This window comes from Cottoperca gobio, chromosome 14, assembly GCF_900634415.1.
Source record: "Cottoperca gobio chromosome 14, fCotGob3.1, whole genome shotgun sequence".
NCBI classification, from domain to species: Eukaryota; Metazoa; Chordata; class Actinopteri; order Perciformes; family Bovichtidae; genus Cottoperca; species Cottoperca gobio.
The window spans coordinates 8,205,738-8,216,789 of NC_041368.1; the positions used below are offsets into that span (position 1 = coordinate 8,205,738).

The 11,052-nt window shown below is 39.7% G+C and overlaps 2 protein-coding genes across 3 annotated transcripts; one reads left to right on the forward strand and one right to left on the reverse strand.

Annotated features, from left to right (window-relative positions):
• Positions 1-410: 410 nt before the first annotated feature.
• On the reverse strand, positions 411-7,277 carry xrra1 (X-ray radiation resistance associated 1). 2 transcript variants are annotated; one of them, XM_029448341.1, is made up of 16 exons: positions 6,999-7,277; positions 5,990-6,138; positions 5,839-5,910; positions 5,677-5,749; positions 5,488-5,585; positions 4,848-4,963; positions 3,376-3,480; positions 3,154-3,260; positions 2,958-3,025; positions 2,775-2,868; positions 2,575-2,693; positions 2,334-2,486; positions 2,087-2,228; positions 1,849-1,964; positions 1,652-1,757; positions 411-1,566 (listed from the first exon to the last, which is right to left on the reverse strand). In XM_029448341.1, the coding sequence occupies exons 1-16, from the start codon at positions 7,087-7,089 to the stop codon at positions 1,382-1,384; spliced, it is 1,794 nt and encodes a 597-aa protein (XP_029304201.1). In that variant the 5' UTR covers positions 7,090-7,277; the 3' UTR covers positions 411-1,381. The 2 variants fall into 2 exon arrangements, with proteins under 2 accessions (XP_029304201.1, XP_029304202.1); XM_029448342.1 differs by lacking the exon at positions 6,999-7,277 and having other exon boundaries at positions 5,839-5,953; positions 5,990-6,078.
• Positions 7,278-7,413: 136 nt separating this feature from the next.
• On the forward strand, positions 7,414-10,562 carry neu3.1 (sialidase 3 (membrane sialidase), tandem duplicate 1). Its single transcript, XM_029448343.1, has 3 exons — positions 7,414-7,866; positions 8,044-8,283; positions 8,392-10,562. The coding sequence occupies exons 2-3, from the start codon at positions 8,059-8,061 to the stop codon at positions 9,397-9,399; spliced, it is 1,233 nt and encodes a 410-aa protein (XP_029304203.1). The 5' UTR covers positions 7,414-7,866; positions 8,044-8,058; the 3' UTR covers positions 9,400-10,562.
• The last annotated feature ends 490 nt before the right edge of the window (positions 10,563-11,052 follow it).

Consider the following 11,052-nt stretch of genomic DNA (forward strand, 5'->3'; position numbering starts at 1 on the left):
GGTCTGTTTAAAGTTACAAACAACCACTGCGCCACTAAACACTCTTGTTTCTGTCAAGAGATCACAGCTGTCTTCACTAAAGGATGATACCGAATTCACACAATCACATTGTTGTACCTAAGACCTATAAGAGCAGGAACACTGCACTCAACAAACCGGAATATGTCAGACAGAGTTTGTGGATCAACAGTCTATCAAACCCTCTTTGCTCTCTAGCTGATATTAAGGTGTTAAAACATTTGACATGGCAGCCACACACAAGTCCACAGCCTCATCTTTAGCCTACTATTCATCCACCTGCTCATCGAAACACTTGTATTTTACAGCAGCGCTCACCGTGGATATCTCTGGTGTCTTTCTTCACTGGTCAGAGGTTGAAAAGTGAAATTAATGGAGGAAGTCAGAGCAGTCATTGCTTTATTGCTTCAGGACATCAAGATGTGCGTAGGAATCCACATCTTCCTCAATAACAATCACAGCATGTTGGCTAATATTGGAATTGAACATATTATTGGTAGCAACTCCCGGAGGTGTTTAAAGGCATCGAGTACGTATGGTAACAGGTTGGGGCCGGAGGAAACACTGAAAGATGCAAACGTACACACATTGGCTTAACCCAGTTAACTTTGTATTGTTACTGCTGAACATTAGTGACAAACAAAGCTGATGCAAAGGCTACTATGCATGCATGCTGGATAAATCTGGTCATAGCAGTAGTGGTGCAGCTGTTAGAAATCATATCCTTGTCCCAGTATTAATCAGAGACAGTTCTGTAAGCTTCTAGATAATGATTGACCGCCCGCTATAAGCCATAGCATTCTTTTTGGTAAACTTCAAAATGAACTTTGTTTCTCTCAGTTATTTTTTTAATATGGAAGCCCTGGGAGGCAAGTGAGAAATAAAATATTCTGGTGGTGCAAGTCTGATGTAAATGGTTTCTCCCCTTTCTTTATGACTCAAAAATAGGGAGGAAAAGCTTTTGCCAAGATTTAAAAAAATAAATAAATCATCTGTGAAACAGTTGGGGTGAAAAGTTTTGCCAGAAATATTTTCTAAGTAACTGTTTTTCATCTGTGATGAAATGTTTTGGCGGATTATTTTATTGCTGACCAGGCAAAACCTAACTTATGAGAAAATATTCTGGAAGATGTATTTTTTCACCTGTTCTTAAACCATAAAAAGACACACAGCTCAGACTTAGGAAACGGATCACCACTATTCATTTTTTCTCACTTAATCTGAATAACATCACTTTTATTTTTCACATATGCTTGGCTTCCTCATCAGCTCCACTCGCACCAGTTGTATGCCAACACCAAGGAGGTGTTATTCAAGGCAAGAAGAAAAAAAATCACAGTTTAGCTGAGCGCTTGCATATGAATTAGAGAATCTGCACAGGTGGAGGTTCAGCTCCGGTTTGGTTCGCATTTCTATCAGACTCCATGCTGGCTGCTTGCTCCATTGTTTTCTTATGGACCATTTTGTGCTTTGTCTTCATGTCCCTCAGCAGCAACAGAGCTTCCTTGTGCTCCTGCTTGTTAACACCTGTGCCTTGCACGGCGCTGCCTGTGCAGAGAACACAGTGTTATATAGAGAAAGGTCATGAAAGGTTAAGTTAGCCGACATTCATTGTGATCAGAAGTGTGCATACTTAAGGACACTTCTCTGATTGTGGTACTCTCTTTGATTTCCTTGATCATTTTATCAACCCTCTCAGTTGGCTGCTTTACTGGCTTCCACGGGGGGAGTTCCTTAATCTGTGTACAGAAAAGTTATTTTGGTAAAGTCATGACTTGGAGGAGATTTAATATAATTTGACAGATTGAGTGTGAATGCAAAATATGAAACCATTTTCTCTCTTCCGCTGTATGGCATCTGGATGCTATCAAGTTTTGGTTTTGAGTCTCTGTAAACATTAAGGTTCTTCAGTGTGTGTTCCAGCATCCGAACAGCTGTTTGAATTCCTATTGAAAGAAAATAAAAACAGAAATGTTCCCCTTCACTGTGGGCATATTGTAAAGCAATTTAAAAGCTTGAGAAAAAATGTCTAAAAATAAATAGCTCAAGGTGAAACTACAGCCCTCACCGACGGGCTCCACCACATCAGGATTTGCGTCCATTAACATTTTGCAACATGCGAATCTTTCAGGAATGGCATTGTCCTTGTTCGCTGCAACTTCTTTCTCATCGGCTCGAAGATCGCACTCATATTCAGGAACTTCTGGTGCCTGAACATGAAATAATGTCAGTGAAGAGAGACACTGATTTGAAATGTTGAAACTAAAAGAGAGGAGGAATATGAAAACCACAAAAAAAAACTGGACATACTGTACCTGAGTAGCAAAGAAGTGTTCTGTGTTTTCTTGGAGGCTGTCGTCTCCGATATACTCGCCCTCAGATTCAACAGTCGCCGTACGTTTCTCAACCTGAGTTTGTGCATCCATCAACTTTGGCTTCTTAGACACTTTTGGGATTCTTTCTTCCACCTACGAAACAAAAGATCGTAACTGTTTCACTTTCACAAAGTGAGATCTGGAGGGTCACGATCAGACATCCGTGCAGAACACGTCCGACCTTCCATCTTGGATCAGCCGACACCTTCAGTGGGAGCTTCCCCACCTCTTGTGTCTGCTTGCGTTTTATCGTAATCCCCAGTCTCTCTTGGAGGTAATAGGTCAGTAAGGGAGGGTCTCCTGTGTCCAAACAAAGACATGTATCAGTATTTGAAAATTCAGAAACATATGCTCTTAAAAGGAGAAGAGAGTAAGCCTCACCGCTCCTCTGTGTGGTCAGAGGGTTGGAGTGAATGTCAATTTCTTGAAGCATCGGGAAAAGAGCGACAGCCATCAGTGCTTCCTCCTCCGCAATCTGATGACGAAACACTGATGAGACATGTTAGCTCGTTTTTACAAAAGCGGTCGTAGTTGTAATTTATTCGTACAAATGATCCAACACACCTTGTTGTCAGCTAAATTGAGGAACTGAAGCTCTGGTAGTGGGAAACTGGATCTTTCATCGGTGTGGGCTGAGGATTGAGAGGATTAAAATGACTAAACATTTGATATTTTTCTAAGGATGTTGTAGAAACTCTGACACGCAGGTCCATTTGTTAGGTCATTTACAAATGACAACAAGCAGATGTTGAGCATTTACCAAGTCTCTCTTCTTCAGCAGAGGTCTGCAGAGGTTTGGAACGGCCCTCAAGTTGCAAATATGGTATTTCAGAAATGTGGTTCCTCTGCAGGTTTAAATACTTTAGCCTGTGATTGAGAATAACAAATGCTTAAAATAGCATCTGTTTCCACAGATGTTGTAATGCACTGCGATACACAAGTCTGTCTTGAGTAATACTTTGTTTAACAACCACATCATGACCTCTTAAGGTTTGAAAGACTGCTGAAGACTCCAGAGGACAGCTTGTTATCGTCCAGCATCAGGACTTCAAGAGCTTTAAACGGTGCGTCTTCTTCTGTAGCCGGCCTGTACAAGAAAAAGAAAAGAAAAAAACATTCACCAACATAATGAAATCCACATAAATACAGAAATGTGTAAAGTTACAGTATATTACAAGGCAGTATGTTTGCACACCACTTTCTGCTCGACTTTATAAACTTGGCTGTGGAGCAGGTGTATCCAATGTCTTTACATGTGCTCCACCCAAATGTGAATTTGGAAGTGTTGTGCACCCCCTGCTGGACGATCTGAAAACTGTTTCATATGCATCTTGAGTTTGTGGCCTGCCTCTCTGTAAATCACTGTTGTTGTGTTATGAAACATATCAATGTAGCTACTGAGTATTATTGGCATCATTATTGGTAGAAGAACTCTTGATTTATGAATCTGTAACCAGAACTGCACGGAGATACTTTGTAACTGTATAATGTGCCGGTTTAAAAAAATCAATCAAATCATCGATCATCATTTCCTGGAGTAATAATTGTAAAACAAAAGCAGGCTGGAGGCAGCGTCAGCCTGTAGTTAGAGAAATCATGATTATATGAATATGAAACAGATTAGTTGTGTTTTATTCGGCCAGCTTCTCCCGCTTTTATCTGGACAGTAGGCACCGTCTCACCGGCAAACGAGCCGCAACACACAGCCGAGTTTGACGGAGGTGACCTGTGTGTGTGAAGTTGCGTTAGAAAAGCAACACCACGCTCGCTAATTAAAACAATTATCTACTTGAGCAAACTACTTGAGAAAAAATTAGCAAATACTGTTAGCAGAGAAGTGGAATATTTTGTGTTGTTCTTTTGTAAACTTAAATCAAACTAGACAGGCAGAAACGAATAACATAGGGAGCAAATGTAGCATCTGAATTGACACAGCAAGGTGAAGTATTTAATAAGTAGTAAAAATTAATAAAACATATCATGAGCCAGTACCCAGTCTATCAATGATTATTAGAGGCAGGCATGAGACTTTGAGAATATAAAGTTGGAATGTAAAGAATACAGTTGAATTGTTAGTATTAGTGCTAGGGATAAGAAGAAATGAATTAAAGATGTGTTTTGTCATTTTGAATTAAAGTCTAAATGTTAAGAATAAAGTCTGAATGTTAAGAATAAAGTCTGAATGTTGAGAATAAAGTCTGAATGTTGAGAATAAACTTGACATTTCCAGATTAAAGTCAAACTTTCAAAAATAAATAAAACTACTAGCATTATTATTGAAATATAGTGAAAACTTTATGAAATACTTTATTCCTGACATTTCGACTTTAGTCTCGAAATGCAAAAAAATTAAAATAATATCTTCCATCTTTTTTCCACTCATGCCTGGCCCTAATACTCTTCCATACTAGTCACTGCTATATTGCTGTTTAATGAAAAAAATAAGGTTCTAACAGTTGAGGAAGATGATGAAGCTGATTTCCAGTCAGATGAAGGCTTTTTAGACACGGAAGCCGACCGATGAAAACAATATCATCGGCTGACAAACTGTTGTAGGACAAATCCAAAACCTGTGAGGATTCAAAGAAATTATTACATCACGAAGACAAAAAATAAAAAGCAGAGTTGTTGCTACAAGCACTCATTAACAGAGTGCACGCCTTAGATACTGCAATTTTAAATATTATTGATTTTACACACTTACAAATTCTAACTCTGCTATGCCCTGCTCTAGCATGAATTAATTATGAATGTCACCCTCCCTCCATCATCAGCTTTGTACAAACATGTAAGAGGTGCAAATATTGAAATTCTACTTTTTATCAGGCACAATGTAGGCATCAGTAGAGATACATAACTTAAATGGGTAGTACATGGTTTCCCTGTTTGTCACCCGTTAATATCAAAGCTCTTATTTTGAAAGAATTGCACATGTGAAAGAAGCTGATAAATGGCTTTCAGGTTCTTGTTAGGACTAAAAGGTCCTGTCAAGTTGTATATTACCCCTGTGGCATGTTAATAATCCAAATATATAATATTAAAAACAGAAATATTAATACTAGTATATCTAATAAGTATGTGAAAGTCATCTTACCTCAAGCTGAGGGAAGTCAGGAGCATGAAACGTCATGTTGCGAAGCCCGTTTAATGACAGATTAAGTTTTCTTAAAGACACAAAACTACTGAAAGACCCTGTAGAAAAACATTTTCAGAAAGTCATGTGTTTGCAAGAGGCACAACTTTTTATTGAAGGAAAATCTGCATGATCTATAAGAATAAGCACCTAAAGAGAGGGAGTTACTCGACGCATCGATGTAAACTACACCGTCAAACACCTTGAGGTCTTCTGGCTGGACCTGTTCACAGGAAGGAAGGAAACAAATCCTTTCATCAGATTTAACACAAACTACCTAAATAATTTAAATGTGTGAAAAGTGATTCTTACAGAATTCAGTTTCTGCTCACTGATGTCAACAGAGCAGAGCTCGGACGGCTTATCAACACAATGCAATTTGAGCTGCAAAAGAAAATTGTAATTGTTTGGGGTCACCAACAGAAAACTGATTTTGTTACATTTCAAATATGTAGTGCCTTACCAAGAAAACTCCATCTAATGTGTTACCACGAGCAGAATCAGGCCCCCTGATGTTCCCACACTCTTTATAAGTCTCTTTTATTCTTCTAGGCACATTCTTGTGTTTCTGCTCCTCTGCCTTTCTGTAAGCCACAAGCCAATGACCAGCACCTACACAGAAAGTAACATTGAATAACATATAATCAGCAGATATTGTTCGCAAATTTACAGATGTATGCTTAATAATCATAGTCAATGACGGAAGAAATAGGCTATGTAGATTATTTACTTCAGTAAAAGTACTGTGAAAATACTCCACTACAAGGAAAAATCGTGAATACAAAACCTTATTTAAGTAAAAGTATTATCATCAAAATGTACTTAATGTATGAAAAGCAAAAGTACTCATTGTGCAGTACAATGTTTCCTTCCAGTGTTTTACTATTATATATGATGTTTCTGGATTAATATTAATAATGAATTAATGTGTATGTTGCATTTTACTACTGTAGGTATCTAGGGTTGTGCTAAATGTAACTCCTTTATATACTGCTGGGTAGTTTAATGTTCAGCAATGCATCATATTCTTCAAGTTTTCTTGAGCTCATAAAAACAGCCCTGTTTTCAGCTTTGTGCCTCTTCCTTTTCCATCTCACACAAGAGTTGATTTATTTTAAGAAGTAGGAGCATTTTCTCAAACCAGAAAGAAACACACATTCAAAATCACAAAATCTGTAAATATGTGGTTTTCACTTGACAGAAAGGGTGTGAAAATGTGAAATCTGAAAGGTAAACTAGTAACTAAAGCTGTCAGACGAAGTAGTGGAGTAAAAAGCACAATATTTGCCTCTGAGATGTAGTGAAGTATAAGCAGAAATTACTCAAGTAACTGCAAGTTAGTAGCCTACTTATGTAGTTACAGTAACTGAGTAAATGTAGGCCTCCTTAGTTATATTCCACCAGTGAGCTTAGTATGAGTTCCTTTACATGCTAGTTCAATATTTTTAATAGGCTAATTTAATTTAACGCACCTTCTTTTCTCTGACGGAGTAATGTTCCTGTTGGGAAACATTTGGTAGGATTGGTCTGTCCATCATCAAATTTATAGGAAGCTGCAGTCATCGTGTTTGCGTGTGAGATCCGTTTATCCCAAACAACTTTTCATGCAAGTGTTAATTGCGATATTCACGAAGTGAGCTAGCAAGACTATTTGCTACTAAATATTTTGATCTTGAGCTACACTGTAGTGCTCTGTATCCTAGCAACAGCATGTAAAACGAGAGCTGCTCCTCCCGTCCAGCGGGGGGCGGTACAAAGTAAACATGGTGGGCCAAGCTTGTCAAAGATTGAATTCAATGATAAGATAGAGGTCCACCTAGCCAGGCTATGGTATTTTAAAACATTAAACATCTATTGTTACGAAGATACGACCGTTTTCCATATATAACCTGTGGTATCCAATTACCCACCAAAACGAATTCACGTTAGACCTGTGTTCGTTTAAACTGTTTAGCTAGCTAGCGTCTAATCGGAATTGACCACATTGCGCATGCGTGAGGCTGGACACTGGAGTCACTTCATGTTTCTGATAACTCCTGTCATTTTACATTTAATAGCTACCTTTTCTTTCATTAAGATATTGTAATAGCACAATACAACGACCCAACCTGCATCTGGGCTCTAGTGGACGTATGTAGTTAAACCGACGCCTGAACGCATCTAAGCGAATACGGAAGTGAGTGAAAGTGTATTTTTCGCTTCGGCGCCGTCTCTTTTCTGATGAACCCATAGCATCAGTGTCGTGAACATTAGAGGTCCCTTTTGTGGTGTGAGATTAGACGCTATAATGCTGTTCACACAAAGATCAAGGGTGACGAGTGTGAAGAGAGACAAGTGAAGGTAAGGGTTTTGTTATGCATGCACAGAATACGTTTGATGGTATTTGTAACAATGCAGTCATATGTGTCTATGAGGAGCTGTTGGAGTGTGAACTATTTCTGGGTTAAGATTGCTATCCCAAGACTAAAAAAACAATCCAAGACTTGCCATACATTTGGAATATTTTTTTATTTTCAGGAAGTCTGATCCACCATGGGAAATACACCATCAAAGAGTGGCAGTGGAGAGGAACCGGTCAAAACAACTTTGTTTGAAAAGGAGCCAAGTGGGATAACATACAGGATCCCTGCTCTCATTTATCTGAGGCACAGTCACACCTTCCTCGCCTTTGCAGAGAAAAGATCCTCACCCTCTGACCATGATGCCAAAATTCTTGTTATGAGAAGAGGAACATTGAAAGATGATGGATCTGTTCAGGTTAGTATTTACACACAATAACCAGCAGATTAACCTTTGCTTTAATGCTAATGTCAACATGATCTGTGCTCATCTTTTTAACTGTTGTCTTTTGTAATGTTTTTCCAGTGGTCGTACAGTCAGGAGCTGTCAACAGCATGCCTACCAAACCACCGCACTATGAATCCTTGCCCTGTGTATGAAAAAAACAGCAAAACACTGTTTTTATTTTTCATCTGTATCTGGGGAAACACCACAGAGTGCAGGCAGATCATCACAGGTAAGAACAAGACGCGCCTTTGCTTCGTCAGCAGCAGCGATGACGGGCAAACCTGGAGTCAAGCGAGAGACTTAACAGAAAGTGTTATTGGTGAAACTATCCATAAGTGGGCCACGTTCGCTGTGGGGCCGGGCCACGGTGTTCAGCTGGAGAACGGCAGATTGATCATCCCAGCGTACGCCTATTATGTTCCTTACAGATGCTGTTCCTACCCCATTCCGTTCACAGTCTACCCACGAGCACTGTCGGTATATAGCGAGGACTTTGGCCAGACGTGGCATATAGGTAAGATGCTTCGAAAAAAGTCCTGTGAATGTGAAATGGCAGAGATCATAGACCACGAGGGCAGGAGTCATCTTTACTGTAATGCTCGTAACACTGGAGGCCACAGGTGTGAGGCCCTGAGTGAAAACAGCGGCGTGTATTTTGACAAACCCCACATTGCTCCAGAGCTCGTCGAACCGCCTTCAGGCTGTCAAGGCAGCGTCATTGGCTTTCCTGCCCCTGAATTTGTCCCCAACGATGACGCTGAAAGCAAAGCTTGTGGCACGTCGCTCTTGTCTCCAGACACGCAAACCTGGCTCCTCTTCATCCACCCAACTAAGAAGTCTAGCAGAAGGGACATGGGCGTGTATTTGAACCGATCCCCCCTGCACTCATCAGGGTGGGACAGGCCCAGGATCATCCACAGCGGGCCCAGTGGCTACTCAGACCTGGCCTACAACGGAGACAAGGATCAGTTTTCATGCCTGATGGAGTGTGGGAAAGAAAGTGAACTTGAGCAGATAGCATTCATGTCGTTTAATCTTAATGATGTCATGCAGACGGGCAGTAAGAAAGACATGAAGATGCGCTGAATTGCAGTTGCTTTATTTCTGTATTAACAAAAGCTCTTTAACATTCTCCTGCAATCTAAAAATCCAAGCAAAGGCAACTAAATATGCTGTGCAGTGACATCCGTCTGTGTTTACTGTTGTTCTACAGTCAGGAGATGAAAGCATGCATGAGTCGTGTGTTTTGTTGTCTCCTCGTTTACATGAAAAAGTAATCCAAGTCTTAATAGTATTAATATGCAAGCAGCTGTGTAAGAAAATAAACTATTTTTAATAGGTTGGGTGGCTGATTTCAAGCATGCTGGACTGTCATCTTTATAACAGGCTTTTTGTGTAGCATGTTTGACAAGTACTTCATGCCCATTTCTGCATCTTATTAAACTGTCAGTATATTCTGAGCAGTGGAGAGAATTTGCCTACCTCTTTTTATTTTCATATGACGATCATAGCAGGCCTTGTAAAGTAGAGCGCAGACTTTCCTCCGTGCTCAGCCTCTCCTTTACATTTAGTGTCCTCTGATTCACACATGCCTTCTATCTACTCCACTGTTTAAATTTAAGCTGTGCAGCAGCCCGTCGGTCCACAACCTTTTCTGTTGGTCACAGTGGGCGTCGCAAAGTTGCCAACAAAACTGGACAGAAAAGATAAACATTTAATTCATAATTAACAATCAACATAGAGACCAGCCAAACTGTACCACATGTATGAGTTTGAGGAGAGCAGTGGATGGATACTTCTGTCAAAAGCATTTGGGATTATTTGTACAGTACACAGATTTCTATTTAATTAACTTTCAAAAGCAATATTTCACTTGGGTGTATCATTTTCTTATTTTTTCCCCCCGGTGCATTTAGCATGAGTTTCTGAACAGACTTTTATTTTTTGCATCATTAACTTAGTGCAGTATCATGACCAAGTATAATTGGCTGGTTATTGGTTATCATGTGCAAGCATGTAACGGCATGTAACAGTAAAAGAAGACTCACTATTTATAAGGCCACTAATAATTTACACACACACAACCTTGTACTGAGCGACTTCAACATATATCTTTGCCTAATGTTGTGAGGCAAAATGCCTCCAGGTGGCTCGACACTAGTTTTATTGTGTTTCTGTTGACTGTTGTGGCAAAAACCTGCATGAAACGTGTTTTTAGTAGAAAATAAAAGTAACCTGTGATCATGCGACTCATCTTTTGTTCGGTTTTGTACCACTTTTTTTTTCAGATTATAGTGTATTACAGCAATTATTGCTTTTTAACAGCTGACTGTTGGGATACATTTAGGATGACACGTTAAACAATAATCATCCGTCAAATAGGGAAATGGGATAAACGATGGGGCATGGGTGTGGTTTTAAAAGCAGCAATGAAAAACACTTCATCGGCTGGAGCGGAGTATTTCATTCCCTCAGCAGCTAAAGGAGGCTCAGGGCATGTCGACAGGATGTGAAGGACTTTTGTTGTAAAGCGACCTGTGGGGAGTTGAATTGGATTCAGCAGATGTGCAGACAGCTGAGATTAATTAAGGACAGGAAGGAGCGTTTTAGTTGATGGAATGTGGATTGTCTGTATTTTCCAAGTTTTCTGAATAATATGATATCTATACTGACCGGAGAGTGGTAGTTGTTGATCATCTGCAATTAAAAACTGAAAACTAGCTGCATTGTGACATGCTT

Excerpts from the sequence above, each read along its gene's own strand:
- xrra1 (XM_029448341.1), bottom strand. The coding sequence starts at position 7,089 with ATGACTGCAGCTTCCTATAAATTTGATGATGGACAGACCAATCCTACC. Across the intron at positions 2,869-2,957 it reads TCAATTTAGCTGACAACAAG|ATTGCGGAGGAGGAAGCACT; the intron begins GTGTGTTGGATC and ends TTTCGTCATCAG. Across the intron at positions 2,694-2,774 it reads TCTGACCACACAGAGGAGCG|GAGACCCTCCCTTACTGACC; the intron begins GTGAGGCTTACT and ends GTTTGGACACAG.
- neu3.1 (XM_029448343.1), top strand. The coding sequence starts at position 8,059 with ATGGGAAATACACCATCAAAGAGTGGCAGTGGAGAGGAACCGGTCAAA. Across the intron at positions 8,284-8,391 it reads AAGATGATGGATCTGTTCAG|TGGTCGTACAGTCAGGAGCT; the intron begins GTTAGTATTTAC and ends ATGTTTTTCCAG.